This window comes from Fusarium phalaenopsidis (genome assembly GCF_050370095.1).
Source record: "Fusarium phalaenopsidis strain FUZ10S chromosome Unknown contig_32328, whole genome shotgun sequence".
Lineage (NCBI taxonomy): Eukaryota > Fungi > Ascomycota > Sordariomycetes > Hypocreales > Nectriaceae > Fusarium > Fusarium phalaenopsidis.
Genome location: NW_028145393.1, coordinates 753,672 through 770,181, shown reverse-complemented (window position 1 = coordinate 770,181; position 16,510 = coordinate 753,672). Strand labels below are relative to the sequence as shown.

General features: G+C 49.4%; 5 protein-coding genes across 5 annotated transcripts; 2 read left to right on the top strand and 3 right to left on the bottom strand.

Moving 5' to 3' along the window:
• Positions 1 to 714: 714 nt before the first annotated feature.
• LRP88_12939 (Alpha/beta hydrolase fold-1) lies at positions 715 to 1,533 on the bottom strand (the record flags this gene model as incomplete). Its single annotated transcript, XM_083249324.1, has 2 exons — positions 715 to 1,050; positions 1,105 to 1,533. The coding sequence occupies 2 exons, from the start codon at positions 1,531 to 1,533 to the stop codon at positions 715 to 717; spliced, it is 765 nt and encodes a 254-aa protein (XP_083095126.1).
• Positions 1,534 to 2,096: 563 nt separating this feature from the next.
• LRP88_12938 (uncharacterized protein) lies at positions 2,097 to 3,530 on the top strand (the record flags this gene model as incomplete). Its single annotated transcript, XM_083249323.1, has 6 exons — positions 2,097 to 2,282; positions 2,340 to 2,376; positions 2,433 to 2,512; positions 2,580 to 2,956; positions 3,009 to 3,085; positions 3,145 to 3,530. The coding sequence occupies 6 exons, from the start codon at positions 2,097 to 2,099 to the stop codon at positions 3,528 to 3,530; spliced, it is 1,143 nt and encodes a 380-aa protein (XP_083095125.1).
• Positions 3,531 to 5,809: 2,279 nt separating this feature from the next.
• On the top strand, positions 5,810 to 9,164 carry LRP88_12937 (pyridoxal phosphate-dependent transferase; the record flags this gene model as incomplete). Its single annotated transcript, XM_083249322.1, has 7 exons — positions 5,810 to 5,959; positions 6,019 to 6,388; positions 6,448 to 6,810; positions 6,881 to 7,430; positions 7,496 to 7,604; positions 7,653 to 8,527; positions 8,579 to 9,164. 7 exons carry the CDS (start codon positions 5,810 to 5,812, stop codon positions 9,162 to 9,164), a joined length of 3,003 nt encoding a protein of 1,000 aa, XP_083095124.1.
• A 727-nt stretch (positions 9,165 to 9,891) lies between these two features.
• On the bottom strand, positions 9,892 to 12,063 carry LRP88_12936 (uncharacterized protein; the record flags this gene model as incomplete). The annotated part of the gene is made up of 2 exons (XM_083249321.1): positions 9,892 to 11,894; positions 11,958 to 12,063. 2 exons carry the CDS (start codon positions 12,061 to 12,063, stop codon positions 9,892 to 9,894), a joined length of 2,109 nt encoding a protein of 702 aa, XP_083095123.1.
• An 811-nt stretch (positions 12,064 to 12,874) lies between these two features.
• On the bottom strand, positions 12,875 to 13,720 carry LRP88_12935 (uncharacterized protein; the record flags this gene model as incomplete). Its single annotated transcript, XM_083249320.1, has 1 exon — positions 12,875 to 13,720. One exon carries the CDS (start codon positions 13,718 to 13,720, stop codon positions 12,875 to 12,877), a length of 846 nt encoding a protein of 281 aa, XP_083095122.1.
• Positions 13,721 to 16,510: the final 2,790 nt, after the last annotated feature.

Here is a 16,510-nt window from a genome sequence, read left to right as displayed (position 1 = left end):
TATCAATACCTGATATCATCAACGGGAAATGCCGCAAAACATGTAACCTAAGATTAGCAGCTTGACCTTATGCCAGGAGTGAAAGGTCCGGCAGGTATCAAACAGAGGCAAGGCCAACAGCTGACCGTTGATTGCAATGAAATTCAAGCTTTCTTAGTCCCGGCAAGTTGCCGAGACTAATAAACGACCCGTGGATCCGCCCGGGCTACTCCCTGCCCTCCCCCTTGCTCCTTATCGCCTTTGTCTACCCAACTTTAAGAGCCGCAATGGCGTGACGACCAAGGCACGCCATAGGGAGGAACATTGGACTATGATCGCCATTGCCGCAGTGCTTTAGCTAGACTAGAGGGTTTTAGCCGCGGACCAAGCCGTCTTAGATGTCCCGTTAATTGACTCCAACTAGACCATGTATAGGGCCAAGTCCGGCACTTGCTTGCTTCGCAATGGTGCACCGAAATACGATTGGTATGGTCTACCCCTTGGCAGGCACGGGTGTTGCGGCTCACTGTGAGTGGGCTTTTGAAACATGTTGGCTGCGGAACTTATCTGCGGAGCCGCATCCGGTCGCTTTGAACGCTTAGACCAGCGACGATTTGCAAGCAGCTCGCCAACGCTAAGCTCGGTAAGCAATAAATGATATGACGCTTCACAAGTTAAGGGGTTTATTGGTTCGAGACCAACTAGCCTAAATCGAAACTACAGGGGGATGTTGGGTCAGTTCCGGCCCTCGACGATCTTGACGATCAAGTCTGCAGTTTCCTGTCTCTTCTCAAGGAATGGGCTATGGCTGGTTGCCATTCTCGCCTCCTTCATACTCGGCGTCGACTGAACAAGCTGCTCTTGGAGAGGGAGCGGCAGCACCCGATCCTTCTCGCAGATTATGTAGGTCTTCGGAATGGTGATGTCGGAACAGATAAAGTCCAGGCCAGTCTCGAATGCGTCTTGAGAATGTGGCTGTGTCGCATCGAAGGCTTCTTGAGCTGCTTCTTTGGGGCAGTCGTTGTATAGGCTGTTCCAAGCTCCCTCAGGCGCCATGGTCGTGATTTTATTCTACGTCTCGTTAGACATTCATTTATGGGATGGTCTCAATTTGTCCTTGCGTACCTTAGTATATTTCTCGCCGGTCTCAAGCCACTCAGGGTATGCGCCACCGAACGTCGTGATGAGATCCCACCCCTTGACTGGAATTGCAAAGGCAGCCATGAAGATGATTGAGTGAAATCCACCCTTAAGACCCTTCTCTGCGCGGTCGCTAATCCCCTGTCCTTCTGTGGCGGCAGTAGCAGGAATACCTCCATATGAATGCGCAATTAGAACGACTTCGCGCCCCTCGGCAAAGTAGGGCTCTGATGTTTCAATGATCTTGGCCTTATCCGCCTCCCAAGTGACTCCATGGCTATCGGCTCCTATCGTGGGCATCTTGGGAATGACACACTCATAGCCAAGATCAATAAGCGTGCTCTTGAGGCCATCATAGCACTTGGGAGGATGCCATGCCCCGGTGACGAAAAGCAGGACGGGTTTGCCGCTCATGGTTGTTTCGCTGTAGTTGACGGTTGCACGGGTGCTGGGTTCTGCCAATCTCGACAAGGTGGTGTGGCTGGATGCAACACAACATGGTTGTGATGTTGCCTCGTTCTTATACATAATCAAGGGGCCCGAGCCACAAAGGCCGGTTGTTATCTGTGGAAATAGCTGCTCGGAAAACATCCGGAGTTTCGAGAACGTGAGACTAGAGGATCCCGGTGGGGTGACTAGAGGAGCATTGTCCAAATCGTTCGAGTTAGACTTTGCAAGGCCCGTTTCATTGAAAACGGAGCGATGGATATGGCACCACGCATACGAACTATTACCCCTGCTGAGAGCCCCTGTTCGTCTTTCCTTGTGAATCTTTTCCTCAAGCGGCGTCGTGTTGCATTGTAGTATGAACCAGCGAGTCAAGCGTCGGCTGTCCCTGAGAACCGCCAGCCCTACGCCGACTCTGTGCCGTGCTGATTAGGTATTTCACGTCGCCAAGTGCCCACCTATGTTCTCTCCCGGCCCGCGATTACTTGCCGAGATGTTTGGTTCAACCCGAATTTCCCTCCCCAGCCACAATGTCAGCCACACAGTCATCTACCCTCCCGCCCGAGGTTCTCCATCACAATGAAGGCCCGTCGCTTGTTATCGTCAGTGCCGTGTCCATTCCCTTCGCGCTGGCTGTTGTAGCTACGAGGGTGTGGGCACGTCATCGGAAGCAGATGACCCTTGAAATTGACGATTGGTTCATATTGGTATCCTTGGTATGCATGAGCTTGAACACACGTGCGCTTCGATCCGACCGTTAATTATGCTACTAGCCGCTACTATGGGCCAACGCTGCTATCGCGATCGCAGGTGAGTCCTCGTCTACGCTTAAGAATTGAAGAAATGAATAATAACACAGGAACTAGTCGTCTACGTTGGTGGAGTTGGAAAACCTCTGGCAGTCAACATGATGGAAGACCAGAACAGGCTTGGGAGAGCTCAGCTGGTTAGCCAAATAAATTCTCCCTTCCCTCTCTTAGTTCACTCTCTGACAGACTTTCTTATGGGGATAGTGCCTGGTTTTAACCGAGTTCGTTTACGGAACAGTACTTTGCACTATCAAAGCCAGCATTCTACTCATGTACTATCGCATATTCCCGACGCGATCGATGAAGATTGGTGGCTATGTCCTTGGTGGACTAACCCTTGCTTGGTGGATAGCCATCGTGTTCACTACCATCTTCCAATGCACTCCCATAGACAAGGCGTGGAAACCGTTTATGAAAGAGGGGAAGTGCATCGATAAGAACAAGTTCTTCATTGGGAACTCTATCCCTAACATTGTGGTGGATGCCCTCATCATCTCATTGCCAGTCTGGGAGGTATCAAAAGTCCAAGTACCGCGGTCACAAAGGGTTGCTATTGCTGGCATCTTTCTGCTCGGCGGATTGTGAGTTATCTCAGAGACTCGGAGGACGCAAGATCATACTAATCAGGCATAGGATCGTAGTAATCAGCTGCATCCGACTGAAATACATCGTCGATCTACTGCAAGCAGGACCCACAGCAGACTTTACTAGTGAGTTACTTGATCCCATTTTTCATACTCGCACAAGAGCCGGCTGACAGATCAAACAGAGCTAATCTCAACACCATGGATCTGGACAGTCATCGAGCCATCCATTGGGCTGCTCTGCGCGTGTTTGCCCACGATGCAGCCGCTGCTGTACTTGGTCTTCGGGCGCTTCATCACCCGGGCGACCCAAGACCGCAGCAAGGAGGGAATCATCACCATCGGTGGTAGTGGGTCTAAACAGACGGAAAGGGAGAGGGTACCGGCCAAGGACGGCCCGTTCAGGCGACTCCACGACAATGACTCTGCCGAGGAGCCTGTTCTGTGGCCAGAGACATACATCAATGAGCAGAACACGGTGGTGGAGCATATGAAAGGCGACAGGGGGGATTCTATTCCGCTGGGTACGATTACAGTCAAGAAAGATATGACCTGGGCAGAATCACGATAGATTTGTGGAATTACATAGATCTTATTCATTAGGATCCTAGGCTCTGAGTCACGAGGGTAACAGGCCTCAGAAGGCGGAACTATATCTGGGTAAACATAACACGCAAACTCCCCCTTCCATTACCAGCTGCCTCAGTTATCAATATGGCTTCGTTACAATAGACAGATCTGATAAAATTCCCGGATACCATACACACTACTCAAACATCTGTGCCTGATCCTCTACAAGCATGAAGTCGTCCGGCCGTGACCATCCCCGCCGAGTACATCGATCTTCTGGCTCAGTTATCCCATTGAGGGCCGGGCTTCAACTATAACAAAGAACACATTATCAACACATCATAGCATCATATCTCAATGTTAACACATTGCTGATAACTACACGCTTGAGCTTTTGGGGCTGCACAGGCGTGTGGTTGAAAAGAAAACACCCAAGACTAGTGCTGCAGATGCAAGAGAAGATATTAAATTGTCCCGCACGATCCTGAAAGCAGGATAAAGTAATGGTTTATCGCAATACTTGGCTCTTGCTTTGTGTTGTGGTCTAAAGTACAAGTCGTCATAATGATTTAGTGCTCAAAGATATGAGAAATACTACCCTCCATCATTGGTAGTTATCCCCTTCGTTTTATCCTACTATTTCACCTTGGCACACGTTGGGTTATTACAGCCCTTTTATGCCATGTTGTGCTACCCTATGTTTGGTTGTGCTCGCTTATGCGTTTCCACCCCAGGAACACCATGTCTTGTATCTCTCCAGGGGTAGCTCTTTTCCCCGCACCCGCTCGCAGTTTCGCAGTTGGTATGAGAATGCACATCGATCTTCGTTCTTTCCAGACATCGCCAGGCGACAGCTGGCCGGCTGAGACCTGTCAAGGGCTGTGTCGAAAGAAAAAAAACATGTCAGATCACTCCTGAGAACAATTCAGGGCAGACCTGGGGCCTATTGGCTGTAATCTTGCCCACGTTGGGCTAGCTGATCTACAGCAGCACAGCTGAGACCAAGGGACGGGCTATCGGGTATTTCAGCACGCCACAAGGCGGACCGAGGCGCCTTTAGAGGCTGTGTGTCTTAGAATATCGAATCTGAGTGGCCCGCGGCCAGGGCGGGCTGAACTGAGACACTGGGGCAATGTAACCGCCCTTGAATCGACTAGCCAGGCCTGACAGAAATGGGTGGTGAGGGTCCTGCCTTTCTCGGTGACATTGTCTCACTCATTCTCGTCTGACGTGTCTCTGCGCCGAGGCAAGCAGTTCACATGAAGTATCTCTTGTCTAATCAGGCTATCTAGTTGTAGAATGGACCGTCCTTGGCGTGTTTCCTCTTCTCTCGTTCGCTGATAGGCACATGAAAAGGGTTACACAGGGCTTGCGGGCCGCAATGCAGCTTATCCGCGTCGCTCTCGGGTGACAGCCTACAGATGGCTATTATCGGATGTCGGCTGCACAGCTCACACCAAAGCCCATTGTCCTCGCTTTCTCGACCAGATACCCCAGAAGGGTATTGTGCCTGATTGGTGTGTAAATAAGACACAGGAGCAACGTCCATCAACCCTAGGTTGGGTTAGGATGAACAACCCGCATGGAAGTATCGAAATTCATCCTGAAATGCCCCATGAGTGGTTATGATTACCATGGAAAATGCCCACACTATTGACAGACATGCACACTATTGGCAGATATGCAGTGGATCATGACAGCAGCGTCGAGGCGGAATGCACTGATTGAGCACCACGCATTCATTCTACCAATCATAGTCATTATACTACCAGCAAGGCCCATTGAGCTCCAATTTATCACGACTATTTACTCTCGGCTTGCATCCTGGGCGGCTGAATTCAAGACACGGGACGTACGTAGTACAGATTCCAGGTGAAACATGGCCAAAGACAACCCCTTCCACAGTGGACTCCTCTTAGCTCATTGGTCTAGCGGAGGGGCCGGGCCTGCCCGATTCCGAGACACATAAACGAGCTGCTGCATGATGCCACATTCCCAAGCGCGAAATAGGTTGTGGGATGAGAGGAATAGTGATGTCAGTTGTTTCGCATAGTGCCAGAGTTGCAGGAAAGGATCTACATGGTTTGATCTCAATGAGAGGCTTGGTACGGAATCAGTTATTCATTTGACATGTGGACATATAGTTATCCCTGGAAAGTCGTGGTCAAGTCAACGTATAAAAGGCATTCATCTGTTTCCTTTCGACCTGATCATCACTTAAACTCTCACACAACAACCTGACCTTCCTCTCTTTTTTCCTGATCTCCATAATCATTCATCATGTCCGACCCACGTCAAGAAGAGTTCGATGCTACCCACGCCTATTTCATCGGGCCTAAGGGCTCCAACCTTCCAGATTTCCGGGCAAATATCAACACCATCCTGGATGAGCTACTCGTTGCCAGGCAAAGTTACTATCCTGAGGATCGGGTACTTGACAGCTCCCATAGGCTACAGTTTCATCATGTTCACTGATACCAATTAAACAGGCCTTCATCCCCAAGGAAGTCCGCCGCTCGGAAAAGTTCCTCAAGGCGAGAACCAACCTCCGCCTTGCCACCGAAAAAGTCGCACAGCTGCTAGGGGAGCATTCGGCGCCCTTCTGGTCCCCTCGCTATGAAGCCCACATGTGCACAGATCTGACCATGTCATCCCTGCTTGGGTACTTCATGACCATGCTGTACAACCCCAACAATGTCGCCCTCGAGGCCAGCCCCATGACCACTCTGGTTGAGCTGCGAGTTGGCAAGCAACTCTGCAAGCTGTTTGGGTACAACGTTGACGAGTTCAAGTCTCCGCTGGCGTGGGGACACATCACCTGCGGAGGCACTGTTGCAAACCTGGAATCAATCTGGGTCGGTGTGTTTCTCATGACCCTTCCTACACATATTGTGGAGACTAACAATTAGCCCACGTAGCAAGAAACCTCAAGTTCTATCCTCTGAGTCTTCAACTCGCACTGGGAGCCAAGGGAGCGGAGGGAAAGCTCAAATTCATCGCTAAGGAGTTCTATGCACCCTCGAGCCACCCCGCGCCCAGAAAGCTGTTCACGGACCTAAGCACATGGGAGCTGCTGAACCTCCGACCTGACGTCATCCTTGATCTGCCAAAGGAACTAGAGAAGCAGTTTGGAATCACGTCTCAGTTCTTGGAGAGTGCCCTCAATGAGTTCAACATCCAGACAGTTGGTCGCGAGTACCTTGAAAAAAAGTTTGAAATTGAGGAACCAGCCAAGTACTTTGTCAGCAAGACTCGCCATTATTCCTGGCCAAAGGGAGCAGGTATGTCAAGCACCAGTGCCGTTACCAGTGGGAGTTTTAAGTGAGTTGGCTAACATGGCCTGTCTTGTAGCGATTGCCGGTCTCGGTTCAAAGAACATGATCGGAGTCGACATCAACAACGGCGCTCAGATCGATATTGCCAAGCTCAGGGGCCACCTTGACAAATGCGTTAAGGACGAGGTTCCTGTCTACGCTGTTGTGGCCGTAATTGGCTCGACAGAAGAGGGCTCCGTGGACAGCTTGACTGAGATTCTGGAGCTGCGAAAGGAGTTCCAGGAGAAGCACGGTCTCTCGTTCCTCGTCCATGCTGATGCAGCTTGGGGAGGTTACTTTGCCACGATGGTCAATCGGGAAACGCACTGCAGCACTCCGGATGAGGGCTCGAAGATCAAGAAGCCCGAGCCAGAGTGGTACTTGGATCCCAAAACCGCCGCAGACCTCAGAGCTATGGAGAACGCAGATTCCGTGACTGTGGACCCGCACAAGGCTGGTTACATTCCATATCCAGCAGGCAGCTTGTGTTACAAAGACGGCAGAATGAGGCACCTTGTGACGTGGTCCGGTCCCTATCTGTCTCAAGGATCTGCCGAGAACATTGGCGTCTATGGAGTCGAGGGCAGGTAAGTCGTTTCCTCACAGAGTCGAGGTTGAATCACCTTTGCTCACTCATTTCTCTCTTCTACAGCAAGCCTGGTGCTGCAGCCATGTCTGCGTGGTTTTCCAACACCACCATCGGCCTGAACCCCCATGGTTACGGCAGACTACTTGGTGAAGCGGCCTTTACGAGCGCTCGGGTATGTTCCTCAACTAACTCATACTCCATTCATGCTAACAGCTTCTAGTTATCCGCTCATTGGGCAACCATGGACAATGACTACTTCATGTGCGTGCCCTTCAATATGCTGCCCGCCGAGAAGGGGGGCGACAGAAGCTTCTTCTCGGCTCCCGTCACGAACCAGAGGCAAAAGATAAAGGACCTCATCGTCGACAAGAGCGACGAGCAAATCTTCAACTCTCCCGAGGCAATGAAGCTGATCCGCGAACTCGGATCGGATCTCAACATCAACGCCTTTACACTCAACTGGAAGTACGGTGATGACAAGAAGACACTCAACACGGACTTGGAGGAGGCAAACTACTTCATGAAGAGGATCGTCGACAGACTTTCCATTACCACCGCCGACACCGACCCTACCAAGATCCCCATCTTCTTGACATCGACATCCTTCTTGCATGAGGACTATGGCGACTGCGCCAAGACATTCATGAAGAGAATGGGACTTCAGGAGTGCGACCAGAGTCTGTTTGTCTTGAGAAACGTTGTCATGAGCCCATTCCCGACTCAGAATAACTTCCTCAAGTCGCTGATGAAGGAGTTGGAGGATGTGATAGTGGATGAGGCCAAGGCTTGCCGAAAGAGAAACACGCCTCGCGAGAAGCAAATCCAGTTTCTCGTGCAAGGGTCTCCCACCGCCTCCGAGGTATTCCTGGTATTCAAGGCATCGTTCCATGGCATCTCCAGACGGCAGCAGGTTATCCTTTCAGCTACACTGGACGACAAGTTGAGGGAGTCCTATGAGAAGTTGCTGAACGACGGACGAGATATTCCCGTCATGCTAGAGACCGACGACAAGTTCTTCATTGAGGATGTTGTTCAGAAGATCGGCACCTCAGATGTTGAGGGGGTCTCCGTCCGCATGTTCGAAAAGGGCACACGGTAAGTGTCTCAAAAATCTGCTTGCGAAAGAAAAAAATTGACTTGATATAGCAAATACAACCCCATGCAGGGAACCGTGAGCTTCAAGTCCGTTGTCAAGAGCCGACCTCTGAACTCTCCTTACCGCGACCCTGACTACCCATCCGAGTTCATGCCATTTTATCTGTATGGTACAGAGAAGGAAATGCACATTACCCATGTGCTTGTAAAATCCCCCAACATCTGTCTCTCCGCCGGCAACGTAAAGTTCGAGTCCAGTCTCGACCCTTCAGTCTCAAGGCTCCTGGGCGAGGGCTTGATTCTCGGTTTGACCGAAAAGCCCGAGAATTCGATGCAGCCATTTGCCACCAAGAACAAGAACCTTGGTGACAAGTTCTTCTTCAGCCCCAACAAGGAGTTCGCCGTCAAGATTTGGAAGGACCCCAAGGGCACCAGTGCCGCTGGGCCTGGACTGCTTTCAGGCTTGGGCGAACCCATCTACGATGGCTTGATGACACTGGGAGAAAACGTGTTTGTGGACGTTGAGGGGCCGAATGAGGATAAGCATTACGAGAAGAAGCCAGTGTCGGATTCGTGGCAGAAGAAGCTGGATGAGATTGGAAGCATGTTGGACGGCACACATGTCCACAACCACTGAGATGGTTTTCTAGATTTTCCTTTAATATGTGTACCTATCCCTATCAAGCCTAGTTTTGAAGTGGGGTACCAGGCTATTCCTGTCTCTTCACCTGACCAATGTACGTAATCATATTTATAAACAGCACATGTGTCACCTCCTTCAACTATCTTGTGTCGTCACAGATTTGGCCTGTTTGGACGCAAGATACACTGTTGAGTCATGTTGGCAACAATCCTCCCCTCCTTATCCCAGAGTCTCGCCTCAGAGTATGTCCGGCCATCACCACCTGCAACAGTCTTGATCTCCCTTAAATGCCACTCATTGAGATCCACATCGTTTACAAAAGTTCTCAGTGCAAAGTCCAGGCTGGAACACGCACCAGCTGCTTCCAATGACATAGAAGAGTGTGCTTCTCACATTCACTATTGGTCCATATAGAAGAACTAAAGTGACACCAATAGTCAGTTCTACACCATGAAGGGAGACCCAGCCTCTACTGTGTGCAGGGGCTTACACCTGTAGAGGCTCGAGTACCGTAACTGTGACTGTGGCTAACCGTCACTTTGTTCGCTCAGATAGTGAACAATCATAGATAATGCAACTAGTTGAATGGTCATAGAAACACCAATCTATAAGCAGAGATAAGAAACTGAACTACACTCTGACGTCCGCCACCGATCCAACTCTCCACAACACTCCATGTCAGGAGCCGTTATGGCCGACGCTTACTGACTTCTGCTACTGATCAAAGCTTGGAGGAGGTGCTAGAGCTCAAGCAGCACGATTGAAGTGGCTCCTTCTCTGCCTTGTAAGCATGCCTCGAAACAGTATCTACGCAGATGGCTGAAGGAGGAACCCAAAGAGCAGGATTCTTCTCAAAGAAGTTGGACGCCCGCATCATGACAGAAACCGGCTCAACTGGCATGACGGGGAAATCCTCGGCGCGTGGGAAATGGGTCAGACCGAATTGGATGTAGCAGACAATATCGGTATTGTCAATTGACTCGTTACGGCTGACCCAGTCCTCAATCGTTTGATTGAACGGGTGACCCGTTTCCCCGGTTGATCGACAGACGTAGTCTCCAGCAGGGAAGAGCTCGTAATCTCTGTATGGCACAACCCACAGACTCTTGTGGGCGAACGCGGCTCGCTTGTGCACGAGGCTTCCTGGCTGTGCCAGAAGGGGCGGGCAGCTGTTGTTGACAATCTTGTATGCTGCAGGTTTGCCTCTTCGCCTACTGTTGGGGTTTATGATGTCCCAGGTCCGGCTAGTCTGGTGCGAGTAGTTCGCACCCGCCTCTGTCGAAGTCTGCAGAGTTGTTTTCTTGCAAAGGAAGCCATTCCCATAGAGATTTCCTGCCGAACCTAGGGGTTGGTCACTCAAAACAGCATCGCTCTGCACAACTGAATTGTTCGTTCCATCGATTTCCGGGTCAACTCGAAGGGAGAAGATATGTTGGTGGTTGTGAGCGTTGATAAATGGAGCAACCTCAGTACCATACGGCGCTGCGGTTTCCGATGGGTGAAGGCAATAGGTGTTGAGAATACCCGTCAGCTTCACCTCGAGTTTATAGGTGCCATCAAGGGAAAAGGTATGATAGAAGCCATAATCATAGTTTCCCGCAGTGATGAAGTGGGAAATGATGAGCTTCCGGTCTCGTGCTGAAATCACACTTCCATCGCGATAATCGGTGTGCTTGTAGAGAAGCCCGTTGTCTTCTTCATGGATGCAAATCGCGTTCTTAACTATGGCCGGGTCGCCAGAGGAAACAGCCATGATAGCATCAAGATAATGAATCATCCCCTTGCAGTCGCAGCCGAGTTGAAGAGAGTTGGTCATCAGGCCCATTCCGTACTCACCAACATCAAAGGGGTGCTTCTGGTGATGTGGAGGATCGGGGTTGCCATACGGGACAACCATTTCAACCACACTGATACGGTTGAACAAGCTTCGTTGGCGGTTCTCGTAGGGGTCGTGAACAGAAACGTCAGAGATCACAATGCCCTCACGATAGTTGAAGCCGATGTGCATCTTGAGGCCGGCCCAAGCGATTTCGTTCCCACACATCTGGAATGAGACCCCCTGAGGCTGGGTGATGTCAACGGGCTTGAGCCTGGCGTGTTGATAGCCATCTGCGATAAACTCCGGGAGGAAATTGTGTTCCGTCAACTCGGGCTTTGTGCGTTCACCGCCATTCACTCGGCGAATATCAACCGCAAGGACCTCCTCAGTCTCAAGATCGATAACGACCGAAAAGTCGAGGGGATGGGCGAACTGGTTGTCCATAGCTGACTTGCGATAGAAGACCAGGCCCCGCTGGATGCGCCGGTCTTTTCCCCAGCGTTCATCGACATCGACGGCCCAGGCTTCGATAAAAATCTTGTTCATGTCGGTGATGCCGATCTCGCGACAGGCTTCAACAACGAGGGGATCCTGGCGGGCAATTCGCTCGCACACATCCATATCCTCAATGTTCATGATCGGGCCGGCTCCTGGACGAAGCTGATGAGATTCGACATTGCCGTTGGTAAGGTTGACAATAACCTCGGCAACTTTACCGGTACCTTTCTCGATGATGATGGCAAAGGCCTGGCGACTAGGTCGTGGGCCATTTCTGAAACGGAACGCGGCGTACTCGGTCTTCTTTGGTTCCCGGAGAGTAATGCAGTTGAACTTGAAATCGTTGAAGCTGGAGTTCTCACGGATAAATCGTGCTGCGAGGCGGATCTCTTCAACAGATAGCTGATCTAAATGTTTTAATTCGTTAGCTACCCCGATTCGATGCTTCACTAACATCCATGGGTACCTACCGAGGGGATGCGGCTGGCCCAAATCTCGAGAAGGACAGGGCGCAGGATCCCTGGCTTCTTCCCGCAAGATGGTGTAGCCAGGAACGGAGGAGGTATCTTCAATCATGGTACGGACTTGTGAGGTATAGAGAATATGCTCGACAGTTTGAGAGGCAGAAGAAGCGAGACAAGAGGCAGCTGGTAGTCCTCAGAGAGTGACCTGAAGGCAGTGGTAGGCTCTGGTTTCTGATTCAATGAGAGGCGATATGAACCTCTCTTTATAGCCGTTACAAGCATCATCAAAACCATCTTCGATGCTCAATCCCATCTTCACTCCACTTACAGTTATTCATGATTGTTGGCGCAAGTCAACTTGCTCTTTCAGGTGTTCTTGGCGAGCTAACCGTTCTGGGGCAAAGACTTGCACATTTCTGATCTCCCGGACGTAGGTCGCGGTCTGGAGGCCCAGAATTTGTCAAGTCGGCGAAAGTTACGAGAAAGCTGCAGGGAGAACAGAAAATGATTCCTCATCACCTTGCATGGGGCCTGTGGGCTGGTTGGAAGTTGATCGAAGTTGATCTTCTTCCCGGCCCCAAGCGTTAAGACTCAGACAGGGAACGATGGTACGGAATGCAGCAAGGGTCATAACCAGAAAAGAAGAACGCGGAATTCATGCGAAAGTGGGTTTCCATCAACTATCCATCTTATGTACCAACCCATACGTCTTGGGACACTGTGTTAGCATTGGGATATGATGCTCTGACGTGTTGTTGTGTTTTTTGAGATAGTTGAAGCCCGGCCCTTGATGGGGCAACTAAGCCAGAAGACCGACAAGGTCTTGAAACATTAGACTTGTTTTTTAGCATTTTAAGAAGTGATTCAAAGCTTGCAGCTTTTAATCGTTTGTCTCATTTCAAACTGTGTCTTAAACACACTCTTTACATAATGGTGTAATAGTTTGTCGCCCAGCCACTCTCAGACTGGGAGTGAACAACCACTCTGAACTCCAGGTTCCCTTCGCCCTGGTCCTCATCTTCACTGCTCATCTCGAGTTCGGCTTCCAAGATGTCGTTCTGGCCCGTTGGAAACGACTCCTCCTGCTCCTTGACACGCGCCGCGATAACGTTCCAGTGCTCGGCACGAGTCCTCCGCTGAAGAATTTCACCATCCAGAAACATCATGAGCTTCCTGGCCTGTCGAACGTTCCAGATGCCCTCACGCTGGCCATTTTTATCATAACCTTGTAGCCAGTTGACGATCCACCGACGAAGTTGGGGATCAGTAGTCCACCAGTATGCACCGACAACAGCTGGCATCATTCCATGACCAAAGGCTTCCGTGACGGCACAGCTATTGGGAGACAGACCAGCAGCGATTCGACAGATGTAAAGTGCCATAGAGTTTGCGTTGGAAGGGGGTATCTTGGTGCCATTCTCCAGGTACCGGGTGCGAGCTCGCATACGAGTGCAGATGAAGTGGGCGTAATTCACAGCGGCGGCGGTAGAATCGACAGCATTAGGACATGTCAACGGATGAACTTGAAGCGGGTCAGGATCTCCAGCTTGTGCAGGGAACGAGACTGGGTCGTCAACACCTGTGTCGACAGGCATTTCCAACGGCGATAGGCACCGCTGCCACTCAGTGAGTCCGGCATCTAGTGTCTCCAGCTTGCCTGTCCACTTGGCAAACATGGATGGCGTGCAGCGAAACTTCAGCTCAAGTTGACCGACTTCCCTGATGAAGCCTAGAAGTCGATCACGAGCTGACATCGAGCCCTGGATCATGGTTGAAAGCTCATGTGCGACACCGGGATTCATATCTTTTATCCCAGTCACAGCTAACTCCTCATTCTGCAACTCGACGAGTAGGGCCATTCTTGCGAAGACTTGAGCAAGAATCCGGCCTCTAGGGACTCCTCTGATTCTTTTATGCCAAGCACTAAAGACCCGACTTGTGGCGCGCAAATGTGCCCTCCACAGCGTGAGATTTCCTCGCCCAAGTTCAAAGTTGGCTAGCAATAGTCGACACAGGAACCAGTCGAGCAGCTCTTGTAGAGGGAGACTACTAAACGCTTCCGGTGTGTTTTGTGGGTGTTTGATCCTCAAAGACCTCAGTGAGTTGGCGTAATGACGGAGAGCGTGTTTCTTTTGTGTTGCCATTGCTGGGGTGATCAGTCCCGGTGATGTCTCAATCGACAAGGTCAGGGCGGAGACGGCAAGGACAGCACTCCAAACGTGGGAAGCAGCCGAGTAGTCTCCGTTGAAGATATCTTTAAGTGGTAAGACTGCCGATAGTCCGCGTATTTGGTTGTCGAACAAGCGTTGGCAATACTCAGAATCTTGCGAGAAAAGAAAGCAGTCATAAGGCAGGCTTGGACCGAGGGATAATGATTCGGGGATTGAAGTCTGTAGCAGCGAGGTTTGTACCAGCGCACATGCATCCTCAGGTTCCAGAGCTCCAATGCCTCCGAAATCACCTTGGAATGCCTGTTGGGGCGACGATGGTAACTGTGGCATGATACACAGTTGATTTCCTGTATCTTGTGGCCATGGATCCCCGAGCAGATCCCAGGTTTCGAACAAGAAATCTTCACCCACAGGCGTGTCGATGGTCAAGGTTGGCATAGACACCTGGCCAGGTTGAGGCAAATTTTCAATAATATCCAGGTCCGCCAGTGGTTCAATCGATTGACAAGGACTTCTTGATAGCTCTTGCGGTATCGGTGATCTCGCAAAAGAGCCTGACGCTGAGCTTTTGCGTACTCGTCTTGACTCAGGCTTTTGGACTCTTTCAATGACCATCATGGTCTGGTCACGGAAGGAGATCCCTCTAGCATACCCCCCACAGGTTCGATTTGCCTTGGTACACTGAATTGGCACTATTAGCTGAGTCGGGGAGAGGTCAGTTATGACCAACATTGTCACACTCCGGCTGTGCCTTGTCGCACCTCAAGTGCCTCTCACGGCAAGTGACACATCCGAGGCGATCACGGGATGTAACATTCCTCTTGCGGGCTTTGCGGGCCGTTGAAGGATGTGGTGATGCTTGGAGCTCAAGATTTGACATGGTGGTGATGTTGGAGGTGAATGAGGTGAAAGAGGGAGGAGTTCATTGCAGATAACGGATGGGGAGAGAAAACGCGGAGATGATTAGTTAGCCGGTCGAGATAAGGGACACAGGGAGCCGAAAGAGGAGATTTCAGTGACCTTATCCCTGTCGAGTCAAGGTCCCGTCAAGGGTTGGGCTTATCGCTGCCATTGTGGGTCATGGACTCATGGGTCTTTCAAGTCGATTCCATGGATCTAGACTGTGAGACTACCTTATCTCCCCAACTAGGATCGAGACCGGATTAGATAAGATAGTCATACGATGAGGCAAGTCATACGTGCACCGCCGGCGGTGCAAATAAGATCACGTGATATATCGCACCGCCGGCGGTGCAAATAAGATCTGTTATATAAGACCGACTTATGTGTGTGTGATCAAGAGATATCCCTCCCTCATCTATTGAGAGAGCATCTATTCGTGCAATTAAAGAGATTAAGAGGCCTTCTATATATATAGATATTTAGGATATAACATAATCTATTAACTACGCGCTAATCTGCCTTGGGCTATGAATAATATATGATGCCTTTACTTATATAACTAAATAGCATAGTTTTAAAGTAAATTACTTTAATGCTTCTAATATATAAAGTAGGCTTTTTCTTATTAAAGAAGGCTTTTATCCTCTCTTAAATAATACCGCGAAGATAAATAACTAGAATTAAAACTAAGGTTAGAACCCTTAGGACTTCCCTATCTTTATTAATAATATATTAATACCAGCTAGGGCAATATATCTAATAAATGCAAATATCCTAGCTACTTTGCATATTATTACTAGTAACTAGTAGTAAGAGTAATATCTTAATAATCCTCATCTGGGAGCCTAGCCTCTATAGATATATTATTAATAGGCTCAGTATATATTACTAAATAACCCTACCATATCTAATACTCTATATGCCTAGAATCCCTAAGCCCTTATAAGAGCCTAGAATACTTAGTATCCTCCTTAAGGTGCTCTTATCGCTATGCTATTACGCCTATAGGGATATTAGGTTAAGGGAGAGTAGCATATTACGTATTAGAATCAGCAGCTATAGCAATAATAATAGAGGGTTAACCCTAATATTAACCCCCATTAGAGCATATATACCCTTTAGGCTAGAGATCAGGTATATCAGAATTAGCCCGTAATTATCCTAGGCATAGTTTAGCCCTCGCCGGCGGTGGGGATAACTACCTATTAGCTAACTATTATAGCATTAGAGAATATAGGGATTCATATTGCGGATATTAATTAGAATAGCTATATATAGTGGTATTAATAAGGAAGGTAATAATTTCTATAAGGGTAGTTATTTTATTCCTTAGATAATTAAAGGCTACTAGGCCTATAATATATACTTATTTAACTCACTTATAACTTAACTAAAATAAGCTATTAGGTTATATATAATATGCTTAGAGATTTACCTTTTCTTTCTCTTTTAAATAGTATATACTAATTATATCTCATATTAATT